Source organism: Narcine bancroftii, chromosome 6, assembly GCF_036971445.1.
Source record: "Narcine bancroftii isolate sNarBan1 chromosome 6, sNarBan1.hap1, whole genome shotgun sequence".
Classification (NCBI taxonomy): domain Eukaryota; kingdom Metazoa; phylum Chordata; class Chondrichthyes; order Torpediniformes; family Narcinidae; genus Narcine; species Narcine bancroftii.
Window position 1 is genome coordinate 24,256,310 of NC_091474.1, and position 21,039 is coordinate 24,277,348.

Consider the following 21,039-nt stretch of genomic DNA (forward strand, 5'->3'; position numbering starts at 1 on the left):
AAGGTTGAGAATCACTGCTCTAGACCCAATTATTACTGAAATATTTTGCTTGAGAAAAATTGTCATTGGGCCATTTCCTTTGGAGGTATGAAACCGTGCACATAACGAACCAATTTGGAATGATTAAAACAGTGGTTTTCAAACTTTTTCTTTCCACCCACATACCACCTTAAGCAATCCCTTATTAATCACAAAACATTCCAGGCATAGGGAATACTTAAAGTAGTATGTGAGTGGAAAGTAAAAGGTTGGGAACCACTGCTGTAGAGCAACTCATTGTTTTTTGTTTTTTTTAAATTTTTTATTTTTCACACCATAAATCACAATAGCCATGATATACACTTTTTCTTTTCCACACATTTACAGTGACTTTTTCTCCCTCCCCCCTCCCTCCTCCCAAGCCACCCCCCCACCCCCCCCCCCCCCTCTCATCCATTTTAGGTATACAATCTAGGTTGCATTAATTCAGTCAGACAATGTTGTCATTCAACAAAAATACACCAGAAATTCTACTGAGTCCATTCTTTTCTTTTCTTCTCCTGCCATCAACTTAGGTAATGTTTGTTCCCGGTAGGTTTTCGCTATTGTATTTAATGTAAGGCTCCCATACTTGTTCGAATATTTCAATATTATTTCTTAAACTATATGTTATTTTTTCTAATGCAATACATTTATTCATTTCTATATACCATTGTTGTATTTTCAAATTATCTTCCAATTTCCAGGTTGACATAATACATTTTTTTGCTACGGCTAGGGCTATCTTGACAAATCTTTTTTGTGCATCTTCCAAGTCAATTCCAAATTCTTTATTTTTTATGTTACTTAGGAGAAAGATCTCTGGATTCTTTGGTATATTGTTTTCTGTTATTTTATTTAATATCTGATTGAGATCATCCCAAAATTTTTCTACTCTCTCACATGTCCAGATTGCATGAATTGTTGTTCCCCTTTCTTTTTTACATCGAAAACATCTATCAGATACTGTTGGGTCCCATTTATTTAACTTTTGCGGTGTAATGTATAGTCTGTGTAACCAATTATATTGTATCATACGCAGCCTCGTATTTATTGTATTTCTCATCGTTCCAGAACATAATTTCTCCCATGTTTCCTTTTTTATCTTTATATTTAAATCTTGTTCCCATTTTTGTTTAGTTTTACCATTTGTTTCCTCATTCTCCTTTTCTTGCAGTTTGATATACATATTTGTTATAAATCTTTTGATTAACATTGTATCTGTAATCACATATTCAAGGTTACTTCCCTCTGGTAAACTCAAATTGCTTCCTAATTTATCTTTCAAGTAGGATCTCAGTTGGTAATATGCCAGCGCTGTATCTCCAGTTATATTGTACTTATCTCTCATTTGTTCAAAGGATAAGAATCTACTTCCTGAAAAACAATTTTCTATTCTTTTAATCCCTTTTTTTTCCCATTTTCTAAAGGAAAGGTTGTCTATTGTAAAAGGGAGTAGCTTATTTTGCGTCAATATTAGTTTTGGTATTTGATAATTTATTTTATTTCTTTCTACATGAATCTTCTTCCATATATTGAGGAGATGGTGTAATACTGGAGAAGTTCTATGTTGTACCAATTTTTCGTCCCATTTATATAATATGTGTTCAGGTATCTTTTCCCCTATTTTATCTAATTCTAGTCTCGTCCAGTCTGGTTTTTCCCTTGTTTGATAAAAATCTGTTAGGTACCTTAATTGTGCGGCTCTATAATAATTTTTGAAGTTTGGCAATTGTAAGCCTCCTTGTTTATACCATTCTGTTAATTTATCTAGTGCTATCCTCGGTTTCCCCCCTCTCCATAAAAATCTCCTTATTATTTTCCTTAACTCTTTGAAGAATTTTTCTGTCAGTTGTATTGGCAATGCCTGAAATAAGTATAGTATCCTTGGAAAAATGTTCATTTTAATACAGTTTATCCTTCCTATCAGTGTTAGTGGTAGCTCTTTCCAATGCTCTAAATCGTCCTGTAATTTTTTCATTAGTGGATTGTAATTGAGTTTATATAATTGGCCTAGATTTTTGTTTATTTGCACACCTAGGTATCTTATTGCCTGCATTTGCCATCTGAATGGGGATTCCTCCTTAAATTTTGAGAAATCCGCGTTATTCATAGGCATTGCTTCACTTTTATTTACGTTTATCTTGTATCCCGACACTTCTCCATATTCCTTCAATTTCTTATATAGTTCTTTTATTGATAGTTCTGGTTCTGTTAAGTACACTATCACATCATCCGCAAATAGACTGATTTTATATTCCCTGTCTTTTATTTTTATTCCTTTTATATTATTATCTATTCTTATCGATTCTGCTAGTGGTTCTATAGCTAGCGCAAACAATAATGGTGATAGTGGGCATCCCTGCCGCGTTGACCTGCTTAAGTTAAATTGCTTTGATACATGTCCATTTACTGTCACTTTCGCTAACGGTCCCTCATATAATGCTTTAATCCAATTAATATACTTCTCCGGTAAACTGAATTTTTGCAATACTTTGAACAAGTAATTCCATTCTACTCTGTCGAAGGCCTTGTCTGCGTCTAAAGCAACTGCTACTGCCGGTGCTTTATTTCCTTCTAATGCATGAATTAAGTTAATAAATTTACAAATATTGTCTGTTGTGCGTCTTTTTTTGATAAATCCAGTTTGGTCTAAATTTACCATTTTCGGTACCTGTTCTGCTAATCTGTTTGCTAATAGTTTAGCTATTATCTTATAATCTGTGTTTAGCAGAGATATTGGTCTATATGACGCTGGTGAGAGTGGATCTTTCCCTTGTTTTAGTATCACTGTAATTATTGCTGTTTTACATGAATCTGGTAAGTTTTGTGTCTCATCAATCTGGTTGATTACATCCAGGAGGGGCGGTATTATTAGATCTTTAAATGTTTTGTAGAATTCTATTGGGAGTCCATCCTCTCCTGGTGTCTTATTATTTGGTAAATTTTTTATTATCTCTTGTATTTCTACTGTTCCAAATGGTTCTGTTAATTTATTTTGTTCCTCTATTTGTAGTTTTGGTAGTTCAATTTTAGTCAAAAATTCATCTATTTTCCCTTCTTTCCCTTCGTTTTCAGTTCGGTATAATTGTTCATAGAATTCTCTGAAGTTTTCCTTAATTTCTTTCGGATTATATGTAATTTGTTTGTCTTTTTTCCTTGTTGCCAATACCATTTTGTTAGTTTGCTCTGTCTTAAGCTGCCATGCTAAGATTTTGTGTGTTTTTTCACCTAGTTCATAATATTTCTGTTTTGTCTTCATTATATTCTTCTCCACCTTATATGTTTGTAATGTTTCATATTTTATTTTTTTATCTGCCAATTCTCTTCTTTTGGTTGTATCTTCCTTTATTGCTAATTTTTTTTCTATGTTTATTATTTCCCTTTCCAACTGCTCTGTTTCCTGATTATAGTCCTTCTTCATCTTGGTTGCATAACTTATTATTTGTCCTCTAATGAATGCTTTCATTGCGTCCCATAGTATAAACTTATCTTCCACTGATTCCGTATTTACTTCAAAGTACATTTTTAATTGTTTTTCAATAAATTCTCTAAAATCCTGTCTTTTAAGTAGCATGGGGTTTAATCTCCATCTATACATTCTTGGAGGGATGTCCTCTAGCTCTATTGCCAATAACAGGGGTGAGTGGTCCGATAATAGTCTAGCTTTATATTCTGTTTTCCTAACTCTCCCTTGAATGTGGGCTGATAACAGGAATAGGTCTATCCTTGAGTATGTTTTATGTCTAGTCGAGTAGTATGAGTATTCCTTTCCTTTTGGGTTTTGTTTCCTCCATATGTCCACAAGTTTCATTTCTTGCATTGATTTAATTATAAATTTGGTTACTTTGTTCTTCCTGTTAATTTTTTTCCCCGTTTTATCCATATTTGGATCCAAATTCAGATTGAAATCCCCTCCTATTAGTATGTTCCCTTGCGTATTAGCTACCTTCAAAAAGATATCTTGCATAAACTTTTGATCTTCTTCGTTAGGTGAATATATATTAAGTAGATTCCAAAGCTCCGAATATATCTGACATTTTATCATAACATATATCCCTGCTGGATCTATTATTTCCTCTTCTATTTTAAATGGCACATTTTTGCTAATTAATATAGCCACTCCCCTTGCTTTTGAATTATACGATGCTGCTGTTACATGTCCTACCCAATCTCTCTTTAATTTCTTGTGCTCCAATTCAGTTAAGTGTGTTTCTTGGACAAATGCTATATCTATTTTTTCCTTTTTCAGTAAATTTAGTCGTTTCTTCCTTTTAATTTGGTTATGTATTCCATTAATATTTAGAGTCATATAGTTCAGCGTAGCCATTTTATATTTTGTTTATCTTTTCTTTCCGTTTTTCCATCATTACCTTTCCTCCTTTTCCATTTCTGTTTTCTTATTTTCAACTCTTTACCAGACAACATTCCTACAACATCCAACATTTTCCTTATTCTCCTATTTCTATCTTCTTTATCCCCAACCTCCCCTTCCCCTCCTGAGTTGTCCTTTATCCCTTGTCGGACAACCACATCTCCCCTCTCCATTTGGATTTGCGAATCCACTCGCAAGCGTCAACTGATTTTGCAGTGACCGCTCTTTTCCCCCACCCAGCCCCCCCAGAAAAGATTTCACTTTTTATATGTCACAAAGGTCACTCTTTTAATTCCCTCCTTATTCTCTCTATTCCATTACCTTCCCTTATTAATTCTTGTCTATACTATCTATGTTTTCCTCTAATTACAGATACTTTCACGTATGCCCATTGTCTCTATTCACTCTTATACCTCTTTACCCGCATACATATCAATCGTGGTCATTTTTACCCTCATTACCCGTCTTCATCCCTCAGTCTATTTTTGTCTTTACCCACATACATATCAATCGTGATCATTTTTGCTCTCATTACCCGTCTTCATCCCTCAGTCTATTTTTGTAATTGTTCTGCAAATTTTCGTGCTTCTTCTGGATCCGAGAACAGTCTGTTTTGTTGTCCTGGAATAAATATTTTCAATACCGCAGGATGCTTCAGTGTAAATTTATATCCTTTCTTCCATAAAATCGCTTTTGCTGTATTGAACTCTTTTCTCTTCTTTAGGAGTTCAAAGCTTATAGAGCAACTCATTGTTGATGCTGTTGAGCCTAACTGCAGTTGTGTCACCTGCAAACTTAATGGCACTGTTGGAGCTGGACCTGGCGATGTAGTGTCAGTCAATAGTGTGTACAGGAGCGGCTTGAGCACATAGCCCTGTGTTTCGCCAGTGCTCAGCGTGTCAGTGCTTGATGTTCTACTACCAACCTGGATAGACTGTGGTCTTGTGGATGGTCACTGTTTGACCCATTTCGTCCAGGTCTTGGGTGGTGGTCTATTTTTCAGTAAATATACCATAAGGAATGGAGGACTCAGATCCTTTAGTTTCCCCAGTACTCCTTTATTGCACACAAGCTTGGTGGGAGGTCCATCACACCCACCCATGTAGGGGATCCAAGATCTCTCCAAACATACAAATGCATAGGTTTAAATTCTCCAATGCTATCTCACATTAACCTATCTCAAAGCAATCACCTCCATGGCAGCAGGCATTATCCTATCAGCTTTAAGGTATCAAGTTATTTATCAAGTCAATATGTTGTTGCCAGGCAACCCACATTCCAGACCCCCTCACTGTCCTTGGTCAGGGATAATGGCATTTCAAATTGCTGTTGTTGCCAGGCAACACACATCCTAGGCCCCACCTCCCCACTTGCTATCCTCAGTTATTTGCAAATGTCCTAGCATAAGCATTAACCAAGTTGTATTTATGTAATTTTGGGAGTTAATTTATTAATTAATGTGTTCATGTATTTGATGTGTTAATTAACACCACAGAGACTTACTTCTGGAGTCTTTCGTAATTTGTTCTATGATCATAGTGACCCAATGTTGTTTATTTCTATTTACTTGTTGCTGTTGTTTTTTCTTTGATCTTGGATTTTTTTTTCCAGACAACATCTTTGAACAGATCCTGAATTCCTCTGACTCCAACCTGCAGGAGGCACGGGAAATCCTGAACAATATCCTATGCCGCCGCTTGTACAAGTGGATCGGGCAGACGCAGCCTCAAGGAGAGACGATAATTCAACAGGTGAGTGTTACGCAGTTTTGTAGTGCAGCAGTGGCAGAGTGGGTCATTTACACAACTAGTCCAGGCCAGTGTTTGTACTCCACATGACCCTCTATTTTCCCCATGCAGAAGGCTGTAAGCCCTCCCTTTAATAAAGTAAAGGCCATTTGACCCTTTCAGCCTTCTCTGCAAGCAAGATCATGGCTATTCTACCTTAGCATTATTTTCAAACTTTACCCACATATCTCTTCACACCTGTAAACCTATTGATCTTTGATTTGAACGAGCTCAGTGACTGACTCTCCAGGGTGGAGAATTCTGCAGATTTCCCACCCTCTAAATGAAGAGGTTTATCTTCTGTCAATTCTACTGAAGTTGTTTTGAATGTCTCTGCTTGGGGAAAACACCTTTCCTTCTGTGAAAACCCTATTAAAGGAGTTACAGGAATGTCAGAGGAGAAAGAAAGTCATTTGAAGGTTGTGGAATTCCAGAATTTATGGCCCCTGCAAATAGTGCCAGCATAATATCCATTGACAACGGCGTGAAGCAAGGCTGCGTCCTCGCACCAACCCTCTTTACTATCTTCTTCAGCATGATGCTGAAACAAGCCATGAAAGACCTCAACAATGAAGACGCTGTTTACATCCGGTACCGCACGGATGGCAGTCTCTTCAATCTGAGGCGCCTGCAAGCTCACACCAAGACACAAGAGCAACTTGTCCGTGAACTATTCTTTGCAGACGATGCCACTTTAGTTGCCCATTCAGAGCCAGCTCTCCAGTGCATGATGTCCTGTTTTGCGGAAACTGCCAAAATGTTTGGCCTGGAAGTCAGCCTGAAGAAAACTGAGGTCCTCCATCAGCCAGCTTCCCACCATGACCACCAGCCCCCCACATCTCCATCGGGCACACTGAACTCAAAACGGTTAACCAGTTTACCTACCTCGGCTGCACCATTTCATCTGATGCAAGGATCAACAACGAGATAGACAACAGACTCGCCAAGGCAAATAGCGCCTTTGGAAGACTACACAAAAGAGTCTAGAAAAACAACCACCTGAAGAAACACACAAAGATCAGCGTGTACAGAGCCGTTGTCATACCCACGCTCCTGTTCGGCTCCGAATCATGGGTGCTCTACCGGCATCACCTACAGCTCCTAGAACGCTTCCATCAGTGCTGTCTCCGCTCCATCCTCAACATTCATTGGAATGACTTAATCACCAACATCAAGTACTCGAGCTAGCAGAGTCCGCAAGCATCGAATCCATGCTGCTGAAGACCCAACTGCACTGGGTGGGTCACGTCTCCAGAATGGAGGACCATCGCCTTCCCAAGATCGTGTTATATGGCGAGCTCTCCACTGGCCACCGAGACAGAGGTGCACCAAAGAAGAGGTACAAGGACTGCTTAAAGAAAACTCTTGGTGCCTGCCACATTGACCACCGCCAGTGGGCTGATCTCGCCTCCAACCGTGCATCTTGGCGCCTCACAGTTCGGCAGGCAGTAACCTCCTTTGAAGAAGACCGCAGAGCCCATCTCACTGATAAAAGACAAAGGAGGAAACACCCAACACCCAACCCCAACCAACCAATTTTCCCTTGCAACCGTGCCTGCTTGTCCCGCATCGGACTTCTCAGTCACCAACGAGCCTGCAGCAGACGTGGACATACCCCTCCATAAATCTTCGTCCGTGAATCCAAGCCAAAGAATATCCATGGTATGCAGAGAAGCTACAATTGTCCAAGTTCAAGTTCAGGAAATTATTGCCAGCCTGCAGGAAAAAGAACCTCATGGTTGCATGTACTATTGACAATAAATTTGAACTTGACCTTGTACTTAGAATTGTGTGGCATTCTTTATGAGCTCCCCTCATTCTTCTCATCTTGTGAGAATTTGGATGTAATCTACTGATCTTTCACTACTCTTCCTATGTCCTTTCAAGTTAAAACCAACACAAGATAATCCAGGGGCTTCATCATGCCCTGTACAATTGCAACAAGATGTCTCCACTTCTCCAGCACTCAAATGATCTTGTGGTCAAGGTCAAGATACCATTTCCCGGGGCAGTCTTCAACCAGAAAGTTTTCTGTGCTTCACCAATCCGAGGCAAGGAGGGAGTGCCACTGCACTTTCAAAGGATAACAAATTTAGGGGTAAACAAATTCCAAGTGAGCCATGGCTCAGTCCTATTTGGCTCTGTGTTGTTAGTAACCCCATGACCTGCTGATGTTCTGCTGCATGCTTGCGCCTTGCACTTAACCCCATACCTGCAGTCTTCCTTCTTCAACTCCATGGACCAACACTCATTTGACATGGCTAATAAATGTAGTCATGAACACCTGTTCTAGCCATAGCTTTGTTAACTTGAGCTCTTGTCTGGCCCAGCTAGTTTGTGGATTGGAATTTCCACCTGTGTCTGGGATCAGCTTGGTCAACTATCCCATGATGCACAGCTCCCCATTCTCCTTGGCAACTCTTCACATTTTCCATGCTTCATCTGCCATGTATCTATCAGCCTGCTCTTTTAGCTTACTCATATCCTTCTAAAACTCCACCTCCCAACTTGCTGTCCCACCAAGTTTGTATCATCAAATACCTTGGAAATATGACTTTTATTTCCCTTGGCAAAATATGGTACTCAGGAACACAGAGGGATGTGGAATAAATGTTGGTCTTGCCAGCAACAAGCATGTCTTGTTAACCAAAAGACAGAGCAGCAGCTTCCAAATTCTTACCATGTGATTGTGGGATGGAAGTCTTCCTAAATATATTTAACTTGTTAGTTGCTGTCAAATATTTGTACTGACTCAATCCATATCTACCCCTTTGTCACCTTAAAGAGCTGTCAGTTTTTGGCACAATGATTAGATTTCTAATGTTAGGTCGGAACATGGGCACAAGTCATTTTGAAGGTGAGGATTTAATGGATGGGTGGGTGGGGGATATCTTGGTCCTTGGTAACATCACCACTATTTGTAGAGGATGTGTTACTGTACAAGAGAATACGCAAATGTAATGGAGAAAACTCAGCGGATCACACAGCATTCCATAGGCAGGAAAGGATAACTAATGTTTCAGGCCTGGACCATTCATCACATATGGTAAAAACATAATGCTGGAGAAACTCAACAGGTTAAACATTGTACTTTATATAGCAAAGGTAAAGATACATTGTGTCATAACTTGGTGAAGGGACCAACCCTGAAACGTTGGCTGTCTTTGTTATATAAAGTCCAACATTTGCCCTGCTGAGTTTCTCCAGCGTTGTGTTTTTAATTCCACCACAGAGTCTGCAGTCTTTTTGTTTTAGTTCATAAAGAGTATAGTTACACTTTACTTCCTGTGACTCTGTGTGACCTGCTGAGTTTCTCCAGCTCGTTCGTGCATTGAGCTCGACCCCACCATCTTCAGGCTTTCTTGATTAACTTCTCTGTACAATGGATTTGTGGTTGTACCAAATCACTGTGAGGCAAACTCAATGACAATGAGTTCTCTCTTTCAGGAAGAGTTTAAGGATCTTCCTGCTCAAGTGGCGGAAAGTTGTCCAGCAACATCTTTGCAGGTTCAACTCGATGCAAAAGATTTCATTGTAAATGTGAGTAATGGATGATTAAAAATGTAGAGGAGGGTTCTCCCTACAATTGGCAGATAGTGTCATGAAGAGGTATAACATGGTGGATATAGCCCCTCCATCCATCCATCAGTCACTCATTTACTTCATCCTATTTTCACCCATTTTATTCACCACACATACCCATTTCTTCAGCCAGGAGACAGTGAATCTGTGGAATTTGTTGCCGCAGTCAGCTGCAGAGGCCAAGTCTTTGGATAGATTTGAAATGGGGGTTGATAGGTTCTTGACTAGTAAAGGTGTTAAAATTTATGGGGAGAAGGCTGGAGAATGGGTTGAGAGGGAAAATATATCAGCCATGAATTAATTTAATTTTAATTTAGACATACATCACCATTTCGCTCCACAAGTCTGTGCCACCCAATTTACACCCCATTAACTACACCCTCAGTATGCTTTGAACGGTGGGAGGAAATCGGAGCCCCCAGAGAATTGAATGGCAGAATTAACCTGATGGGGTGAATGGCCTAATTCTGTTTCTAAATCTTATGGTCTTCTCACCGATACTACCACTTGCCTCCACACCAAGGGTAATTTACAGTTGCTAATTAATTTACCTATCTACATGTTTTCGGGATGTGGGAGGAAACTGGGTTGCCAGAGGTCAGGAATGAAGCCTGGTGTCTGTGCAGCACTCACTGTGTTACCCTCTCCCACTCTGGTGTGAGTCTCCAGCACTCACTGTGACACCCTCTCCCACCCTGGTGTGCAAGGCCAATTCTTGTATAGTGAATGGAGGCTCGGTAATGACCTGTGTTTACTGTACTGTATTAGTCCATAAGAACTTCGATCCTTGATGGTGAGCATAATGCCTTTGCTTGCACTAATCAGGAGGGAGCTGGTGCAGCGCACAAGGGAGTGTGCAAATTCTGCCCTGAGCTTGGAATGGAACCAAGCTGGAATAGTTGTGAGGCTGCAATGCAACTCGCAGAGTGGATTTTGTAATTTTAAAATTTGTGAATGTGGAGAACGAAATGCAGTTGTTTTTATTTTTGAGGCCATTTGCTACAGGGTAATTTGTTTGAAAGGGTGAATACATACATTTAAATTCCCTATTCTAGGTTATTCAACTGGACTACGGAAAGAAGGGGAGAAATCCCATCAACAAGGTCCGATTCTACAGCAAGATTAACCCCTCCCAAGCATTCAAGATCCGCAAAAACCAGGTAACTGTGCCAAGACCAGAGGTAGAAGCCAATTAGTCTTCTGATGTAATGCGTTATTTTGCCTCTCTCTCGAGCCAGACATGGACCAACACTGGGAGTGTGATGGACTGGCTGGGACATTCACAGACACCCATGCCAAGGCTACGATTGCTTCCCTCAGCCCTTAAGGTATTGGCCGTCTCACCACGTTTGAGTTGGGATGCAGCTCTCAACCGGGTGTGACCTGGAATTGGGTGTGCCTAACAGGAAAGCCTATTCTTGTACCTGCGAGAGATAAGATGAGTGAGAGGAGATTGAATTGAAACATCGAAGATCCCAAAGGCTCTTAGCAGGTTTAAGACAGAGAGGATATTTCCAATTTTGGAAGAATCTAGAACTAAGGGTTCATTGTTTAAAATTAACGGTTTGGCCATTTAAGAGAGGGCAAAGCCTTTTCTCTCCAGATATCATGAATCTTTGGAATTCTCTTCCTCAGAATTTTTAACGCAAAAGCCTGTTAATGCTTAATAAAGCTGGTGAACAATTAGTGTGGGTAAACAGAGCAACCCCCACCTTCTAAATAGTACTGGAGGCTTGAGGAAATGTGTGGCCCCACCCGCTCATAGCTCATTTAGATTCAGATTCATTTATTCTCATGTAGTAGTGCAGAACATGTGATGTTACAAGAAATTGCCTTCTGCCTACAAGACACAGAGAAAGAGAAGCAAAAAGAGGGTCCCTTCAGAGTCGCTGAGAGTCCGTGAATTCGCCTCCAGATCTCCTGCAGCTTCTGCAGCCGCACAGACTCCTGTTTAATCCATTGGTAACCCGAGCTCCAGATGCAAACCAACACGAACAGGAAGCCTTTAGCTCCTGAGGCCCTTCTTGCCCTCAGCACCATCTTGAATCCTGGATCTGATACTTGGTTCACATGAGCAAGTCTCCAGCAGCCCACAGCCCATGTGGGTCCCCTGACTGCAAGTTTCCTGCAGCCTGTGTGGGTCCCTCAGCCTCTTAATCATCGTCTTGCAGGGTAATCTCCTCTGCTTCTCCTCAGTGGAGGAGGAGGAAGTGTTCTCACTGTTTCTGGTGTCCTGTGCTGGTCCACCACTCCCCTGGAGTTCATAATCCCTCCAGGCCGCTGCTAGTACAATTGCTTTGGGCAAAGACTTCCGCTATTGCAGGGTTTTACTTACAAACATCATTGGCTTCTTTATCAGGCCATTTGAAGCCAGTATGGAGCTGCAGGCATTAGGACCAGATGGTTGAACCCTTCAGAACAGCACTGTGTCTCTACTCTCTGCATTCCACCCCAGTGGCAGTGCTGCCATTACAACAGCTCCTTCCTTTATTTTTCTCATCTCTTCATATATCATGTTGTGCTGTTGAACCTCTCTTTCTGATGTTCACTCAGGTATCTCAGCTGCTGCCGGAAAAGTTTACAGAGCAGCTGATCCAAGTGTACTGCAAGAAGACTGACGAGGAGAGTGTGCAGGCTGCCCAGAAATACTTCGTGCAATGGTGCATAAACAAGAACTTCACCAAACCCAGGGTAAGCATCTCTGTGTTTCTGTAATAGTTTTTGAGAGGCAGTTGTTCCTTGGCTGTTTTGTACTCCTGGGATCCAACATGTGAAGATAGACTCTGGCAGATTGAACGGATGAGACCAATGGAAGGTCCAACGGTCATGAAGTCAGTCTCTGCAAGCATTGTGGAATGTGAAGAGCAACACAAGACACAGAAGGTGTCCTGGTCATCCATTGTGTCTCGTCCGATCTTCAGCCGTCTCGATGTTTGTCCTGCCACTGGATCCAGATGGGAATTGGAAAGAGAGAGTGAGGCTGATGCTGCGCAACTCTCTCTCATTTTAATCCAAATCCAGAGCTCATCTCAATTCCATCCTAATCATCCTCCTATGATCTGCAGAGCCATGGTATTCACTACCCTCCTGTATGTGGATTGTGCATCAAAGGCTTGCAAGGTAGCTCAATCATTTTTATGTGACTTGTCTTCGCAGAATATTAGGCATCAGATGGCAAGACAAAGTACCAGACACTGAGGTTCTCCCTCGAACGAGTCGACCGTCAGTCTACCCACTGCTGATGAGAGCACAGACCCGGTGGGCAGGTCGCGTCATCCGTATGCCGGGCGAGCACATACCCAAGCAGCTCCTTTTTGGGCAACTCTTCTGCTGGTAGATGCTCGCATGGAGGGCAGAGGAAACATTACAAAGACACACTGAAGGCCTCCCTGAATTGGCCACCTGGGAAACGCTGGCACAAAACATCCCTACCTGGCGTGGTCTTTTCCACATGAGCTCACGCTCATGGTGCAAGGTGCCCCTGCTGAAGCACAAGTTGAGTGCAAGCTGCGCAAGTCCAGAGCCATCAGTGTAAAAACTGCAATATCTACACGTCTTCCAGGACCTTCCGTGCCCAAATCGACTTGACCAGTCATCTTCGGACAACACCGGATCCAACCTTAAAGTGACTAATGGTGTTGAGGTCTTTATCGATGACGTTGGATGAATGACACTCCTGGGATATTAATGTCACCCTTCAGCTGATATAGTGGTGTGAGATGCTCCGGTCACAGGCTTGTCCTCCACCCCTTGTTACTCCAGGCCTCTTGTGATCAGCCGTTGCCTGAGGGTCAGATTCAGATTTATTGTCAGAGAACATACACATACAAACCTGATATTCTTTTTACCAGCGGGAGATGTGGAATTTACCACTTATTGGCAGTGCACAAAAAAATATACTCAACATGAACATTAAAACAAATATATAAATGTAAAACTGTGCAATACAGAGAGGGAAAAAAATCAATGAAGTGCAAAAGTACGAGTCCTTAAGTTTGAGTTTATTGTTCAGGAGTCTGATGGTGGAGGGATAGCAGTTGCTCCTGAGCCTAGCAGTGTGAGTCTTGTGGCATCTCTTTCCAGGTGGTAGCAGTGAGAACAGAGCATGTGCTGGGTGGTGTAGATCCTTGATGATTGCTGCTGCTCTCTGATGGCTGCGTTCCCTGCAGCTGTTCTCGATGGTGGGGAAGGTTTTGCCGGTGATGTCCTGGGTTGTATCCATTTCCTTTTGCAGGGGTTTTTGCTCGGGGATATTGGTTTCCCCATATCAGACTGTGATGCAGCCGGTCAGCACCACACATCCGTAGAAATTTACCAGGGTTTCCAGTACCATGCAAACCTCCGCAAACTCCTGAGGAAGTAGAGGTGCTGACGTGCTTCCTTCACGATGCCACTGGTGTGTTGGGTCCAGGAAAGATCCTATGAGATGGTGTCTCCCAAGAACTAAAATTTGCTCACCGTATCCACCTCTGATTCCCCCAATGAATGCTAGACTGTACACCTTTGGTTTTCCCTTCCTGAAGTCAACAATCAGCTCCTTGGTTTTGGTAACTTAAAGTGTTGTTGGTATGAAGATCCAGCAAAGAGCTGGGAGAGAGTGACACTGCCACAAATGCTGACCTTCAGACAAGATGCAAAGTGATGAACCCCTCTGTTCCCTCATCCATGATACGTGATCATTTCTTTTCATGTCTTCAAAGGTCAAACCATCCGCCACGCTGGCTTTCGTCCAGTAATGGATGGATCAACTCCTTTAGATTGGTGATCTAGCATGAAATGGAATCTAGAGGACAGAACGTGGCAGTGCTGAAGTTTTGGAAATTAATTCAACAAATGTTGTTTCTCCAGTACCCTATATAAGAAAGAGACTCACTGGCCCTTTCCAGTGACAACATACAGAAATACTGAAGGAACTCAGCCAGTCTGCCAGACTGAAACCACCTGCAGATTGGAGGAGCAACATATCAGCTTTCATCTGGGCACCCTCCAAAACTATAGCATTAACATCGACTTCTTCGGTTTCCATTAAAACCCCCCTCCATTTCTATCCCCTGATTCCTTTCCCCCAGCTCTTATTTCTTTCTTCCCCCAGCTCTGCTCTCTTTCTCCCCCTTCCCTTGTTCCTCTGACTCCTTTCACAGAGCCAAAATCAATTCTCACCTTTCCTCTTAGATCCAGTTAACACCTTTTGTGTATTGGTCACCTTCACATTCTTCCCCTTCACTCCCAATCTTTTTATTCAGACTCCTTCCTGTGTTATTGCTTGAAGGGCTTAGGCCTGAAATGTTGGCAATATATCTTTAATTCCTTTGGATGCTGCAAGACCAGCTGAGTTCTTCCAGAATTTCTGTGTGTTTTTAATACAATCACAGCGTCTGCAGACTTCAGTTTTTTTTCCAGTGATGTATCTATTGTCTTTGAAAACATGACTACTGGAGGGGTTTTAGAGAGGGCTGCGGCCTGGACGGGTGTTCTCTGAGGACTGCCACTGGACCACTGACATTATGGTGCTGTACAAAAACTGGTCGGGGGATGAGAGTGAAAGAGATTCAGGTTGATGGAGCAGGAGAGGATCAGGCAGGTTGTGTTTGGAACAGGAGGGTTAGATTCAGGGAGAGGATAGTTAAAGGATTTAAATACAACACTGAGGTCAACTCAATATCGGAGAGACTGGATGCAGACTGGGAGGTCGCTTCGCTTCGCACCTTCGCTCTGCCCCCATCAATGACAGGGATCTTCCAGTAGCCCACCATTTCAATTTTGCACCCCACTCCCACCCTGACATGTCTGTCCATGGTCCTTATTCACAACTAAACCAAAATCACCTGTAAATTGGAGAAGCAACACCTAATATTCCCTCTGGGCATTAATATCGACTTCTCTGGTTTCTGCTAGCCCACTCCCTGTTCTCCCCAATCCCTCTGTCTCCTTTCCTCCATCTCTCTAACCCTTCCCTCTCCATTCACAGGGGAATCCCCCCACCAACCTGTGTTGTGCCCTCCTTCCCTTATCCACCTACTACCTGTGTCCCACCCACTGCCCCTCCCCCCTGACCATTTGTTCAGGCACCTGCCTACATTTGCTCATACCTTGATGAAGGGACCAAGCCCGAAATGTTGGTTATATACAGTATCTTTATCTTTACTACATAAAGCATGCTGAGTTTCTCTGGTTTTTTGATTTTGCTTCAGTCACAGTGTCTGTAGACACTGTTTTACTCCAGGGAAGGGGTAGGAGGAAAGCTTTTCTGCATTCAGCCTGAGATGAGGGATGAAAGGTGACAATATTTTGAGGACAATGTGTGGCAGGATAGTGCGGAACTGCAAGGCAGTTGTTTTCTTTGAGCTGTTTTAAGGTTACAATTGTTATCAGAATATAGCAAAACTTTTTGGAATTCAAGCAACTGGCAAAAAAAATAAATTTTAAAAATTAAAATAAATAAGATTAAAATAATAGGTAAAAATATGTACATTTAAAATTGTAAAATTAAATGTTCTTTGAATCAACACATAAACCTTTGCTGAAATATTCAGCCAGCGGAGGGCCTTGGTCGTGCTTTGCTTATAGCAGTTGTTTGAATAAAGTTGTGTGAAACAGCATTGGCGTCGCCCAGACTGAAGAGCTGGTTGATGCTGCTCGCCGCTGGGGTGACTCTCTTAAAGTGTCTCCTTATCCTTGCTTAATAAGAGACAGAGGCTTTATCTGTAAACTTGGGGAGTGGGTGGGGGGTGTTAATTATCTGTACAGTAATGTTATTGATCGTCTTTCAGGTGGCTCTGTGGAGGGGGAGATGCAGCAACGGTGAAATGTTTTCAAAGAATGTGACTGAAAATAAAGTAAAGTGCTTTAAGGTTTCTATATTCATGCAAGTGAAATTTGTTCAGTGTAAGAAAATCAAGTATTTTTTAAATCTTTTAAACTGTTTATACTTAATGCAGATGTATTATTTCGGCATTGTAAGAGTAAGACTCAAGCAACCGGAAAATACACTAATCAGGCATCTACTAATCCCCATGGTTGCCAGATACCATGGGTTTCACTGTATTGTAGGGTTAAACTAGGCTGATTATTTTAATTCCCCTCAACCCTGGAGTTAATCATTGTATGTTTCTACATGTCTGCAGGATGGTGATGTTGTTGCTCCTGAGCTGACACCACTCAAGATCAATTGGAAAGACACTGAGAGTAGCAGTGACAGTGATAATTCCCAGACCAGATATCCAAAGGGCAAGGGGATCAAGAAGAAGCTCTTCGATATGAAGTGAAAATTTTATGTGAATCCCAGAATCTTTCTCTCGTCTTTATTAGGGGAAATCGTATAATTTCCTTTGTTCAATTCTAACGGGTGGTTCACAGAACTCTTGCTTGAATGAAGGAAAGCAACCTTCATGCAAACTTATTGAAATCTAAATGACCTCCTGGCTCATTGAGAAGAATTGATTGCTTTTTGAAACCAACTGTCCTCGAATGATGCTAACATGATCAGCCAGCCAGAGTTGAAGAGTGTGGATAATGTCCCTGCTGAAGAATGAACCTTTGTTCCACTTCTGATTGACGAGCCTTTGGGTGCGCCTGGCCAAATGGCAACAGGGGAATGAAAATGGACATCAGTGTTCCACCACTGTAAGGATTGTGTGGCCCAGGGATTCCTCGGAGGAAAAATGCTTGCAATGAGCAGAAGTAATTGTGTAGTCATTCAAAGTGCATCATGAGGGAAAACACTGATATGAGTATGTGGGACATGCCTGTTTTTAACAATACAATTTATTGCTTTGCAGTGGTTGTAACCTTTGTACCTTGTGCTACTTCATCTATTGCAGTGGTTCTCAAATTTTTTCTTTCCACTCACATACCACTTTAAATAATCCCTATGCCATAGGTCCTCTGTGATTAGTAAGGATTAGTAAGGTGGCATGTGAGTGGAAAGAAAAAGTTTGAGAACCACTGATCGGTATCACTTCGGCCCAGTTTAACATGTATCAATGAATGCAAACTTCAAAGGCAATTTAACTCCACTGAAAAGTTGGGAAAATCAAATGGGTCTTTATCTTGCACAACAGGTTACAAATGGAGCAGGTGATTGCCATTGGATTTCCCCAGTATAATTCACTTGAATGTCGCTGTGGGAATTTAATGGCAACTGTGTGGCCAAAAATGAATGTCCTGGCTGTGGCAATAGATGCCTCTGAGTGGCAAGTTTTGCCACCAGCCTATTTAGAGTTGCTGTTTTGTTCTTTTAAATATCAGAGCACCGAGAAGAGAATAGAGATTTGATCAAATAATCAATTCAGGGAAATGAGGCTACATTTTGTTTGCTTTACTATTTTTTTATTTTATAAAGGTGGAATCACCTAATTTTAGCCTGATTTATTGTGGTGTTTTTAACATGTTAGAAAGTAGCTGGTTTTCCAATATAGCAATGCCCTGAACTCATATTTTATTCAGATTGCTTATACCTTAATGTAAGATTATAAGGGTGATTTTTAAATTATGGTCTATAAAAAGACAAAAAAAAATCAAGCTGGCCTCCTTTCCTCCTCCCACATTTTGGTCACTCACTGCTCAAAAGTGAACTTTGGAAACAGAGATCTGGTTTCAGTGGTCGCTCTGGAATAAAACGTAGGAGCAGAAATAGGCCATTCAGCCCATCGAGTCTGTCCCACCATTTAATTATGAGCTGATCCATTTTCCCGCTCTGCCCCACGGAATCACAGGATCACCAGATATAGCAGCAGAGGTTGGCCCATTGGCCCATCGAGTCTGATCTGCCATTCTAATCATGAGCTGATCCATCCACCTACTCAGCCGTACTCCGTGGCTTTCTCCCTATAACGCTTGATGCCCTGACTAATCAAATACTGGTCAACCTCTGCCTTAAATACACCCATCGACCTTGCTTCCACAACTGTCTGTGGCAAAAGGTTTTATAGATTCGCGACTCTGATTGAAGAATTTTTTTCTGCCTCTCTGCTTGAAATTGATGCCCTTTTATCCTGAAGTTGTGCCTTCTTTGCCACATGTACTCTGTCCAGGTCTTTCAGCATTCGAGATGCCTCAATGAGTCCTTCTGTCCCTTGTCCTTCTGTACTCCCAATGAGCACAGTCCAAGAGCCGACAATCGTCTGTCATATGCTATGATTGAATAGTATTGATTTTGATCAATATGGAGGGCTTTTATCCAATGTGGACTTCAGATTGAAAATTTCAAACTTAGTGTGGAAACAGCTTCATCACCCAAAAACCTTGCCCAGACTCGAATTGGAGTGTGATATTCCTGATGAATATTTTAAATCTTCTTGTGCCCTGTCCTTCACCATCAAACTCCATTCCCCCAACCTTTTTGATTTCCAGCCCGGAAATTGAAAATGGGCAAGAGTGGAATCAAAATTCTTAAAGGCTGATCACTTGGTTATTACCGTAAAATCAGGGTTGTTTGTATTCATCCATAAGGCAAAATGCAAGGTTATATTTAACGTCAGTCCTTTGCACTGAATACCATTTTCATGTCAACTAATCCATGAACTAATATGTCCTAATCAGAATCTTTGTCCCAAGGTGGAAATGTCAAATATTAGAGGGTGTAGCTTTAAAGTGAGAGGAGGAAAGTTTAAAGGAGATTTGAGGTTATTTTCTTTACTCAGAGTGATAGGTGTGTGAAATACTGAGGCCTTTCCCTTAACTGTTTCGAGTGAGTTTGAATGTCCTATATAACTGCTCTATGTAAATGAAAGCTGTTGACTGGAACCAAGGCATTCTGCGAGAAATAAACCAAATTGTGCAAAAACGAATTGAAGCTGTCCTTTGTCCAGAGAGGCAGTCAGAGAGACTAGAATGGGTTTGTCACCCTGCTTGCCTCAATTTATTGCAGGAGGTGGGAAAGTAATACAGCATAAACTCATGTAACAGCTGAGTTTTGAGGCCCAATTTTTCGGGTCAAGTTTAGGGGGTCAACTATTACACAATACTGCTTTTGACTATGATGAGTACTTGTGTCATTCAAGGTGTTGGGACCACATGGCGGGCATCCGGGACCATGTGGTAAGTCTGTGTTCGGGGCATCAGGAGCTTGGATTGCTGGGTGGCCGAAATAAGGATCTGTGGTCGGGGTGTTGGGAACTCGGGTGGATGGGTGGCCGGGATGAGGATCTGCCATCAGAGCGTCGGATGGACGGGCGGCAGGGGTCAAGGTGTTAGAAGCTTGGATGGGTGGGTGGCCAAGGCGAGGATATGAGATTGGGGGCGTTTGGTGCGCCGATGGGTAGGCGGCCTGGGCGAGGATCTACGGTTGGGGCGTCAGGAGCTGTGGTGGGCGGGTGGACGCAGCTTCGGGAGCTTGGATGGGTGGGTAGCTGAGGCAAGGGGTCATGGGCTGTCAATGGAGCTAGGATGGGTGGGCAGCTACGGTCAAAAATAGGGGGGTCGACTTTCACGCAGGATCAACTATTACACGAGTTTATAAGGTAGGCTTTAAGCTTTGGCTGCAATATTCTGTACACAAATTGCATTATTGGAATACTTCAGGACCCATATGAGATGCAATGTTTCTACCATTGAACAACTAAATGTCATTTATTTCCTTTCCCAATATTTTTCCTTCATTTTATTGATAGTGGGTGACAGTTTTGTGACAGTTGACACATGGTTCTATTGGCCATGTTTGATGAGATCTCTGTTGGAACAAAGACTGCACAATTGTTTAGTGGGTCATTATGTTTCTTTTCACAATGCAGTAGCTTAATATTTTGCCTGTTGAACTGTAAGTTGTGGAACATCAATAAAATTGTTTGTCAGATCATCACTTAGTGGGAGTTCATTGTGTGCTATTAAGCTTATAGCAGTGACCATGATTCGCCCTTTAATGCAACCAGTCGGACTAAGTGGTTGTTTTCTTCTCTCTCTGTTTCTCTGGAATTCTTTGCCCCAGAGACTTGAGGTGGCAGAGTGATTCAGTATAGTGAAGGCCTGATCGGCGTCTCTGGGGAGTGGAGGGTTATGGGGGATGGGCAAGAGAAAAGAACAGAGGGCACAATTGTTAGGCTTGAGGAGCCAAGTGGTCTCCTGCTCTGAACTCTACTCTTCACAGGTGTGTGATCCTACAAAGGACAGACATACAGCAAACGGGGGTGGGGAGGGGGAATCAGGTGAGGGAGATCCTGGCCGAGTGGTTGGGATCATGTTTCCCATTGTTCAGCTGCCGCATTCCCATATTTCCCACTCATAACTTACTTGCAGATTGTGAGGGAGCCTTGTGGATTGAAACAGTCTGCTGGAGGATCT

At 42.0% G+C, this 21,039-nt stretch overlaps 1 protein-coding gene across 1 annotated transcript in view; it reads left to right on the forward strand.

The window, feature by feature from the left end:
• The window catches only part of LOC138735832 (deoxynucleoside triphosphate triphosphohydrolase SAMHD1-like), a 50,728-nt gene extending 30,171 nt beyond the window's left edge, over positions 1–20,557 (forward strand). The window contains exons 12-16 of the mRNA XM_069884322.1: positions 6,005–6,144; positions 9,628–9,720; positions 10,818–10,922; positions 12,316–12,453; positions 16,887–20,557. Of these exons, the coding sequence (XP_069740423.1) occupies positions 6,005–6,144; positions 9,628–9,720; positions 10,818–10,922; positions 12,316–12,453; positions 16,887–17,027 (617 nt within the window). The 3' untranslated portion in view covers positions 17,028–20,557. The remainder of the gene's footprint in view (positions 1–6,004; positions 6,145–9,627; positions 9,721–10,817; positions 10,923–12,315; positions 12,454–16,886) is intronic.
• Positions 20,558–21,039: the final 482 nt, after the last annotated feature.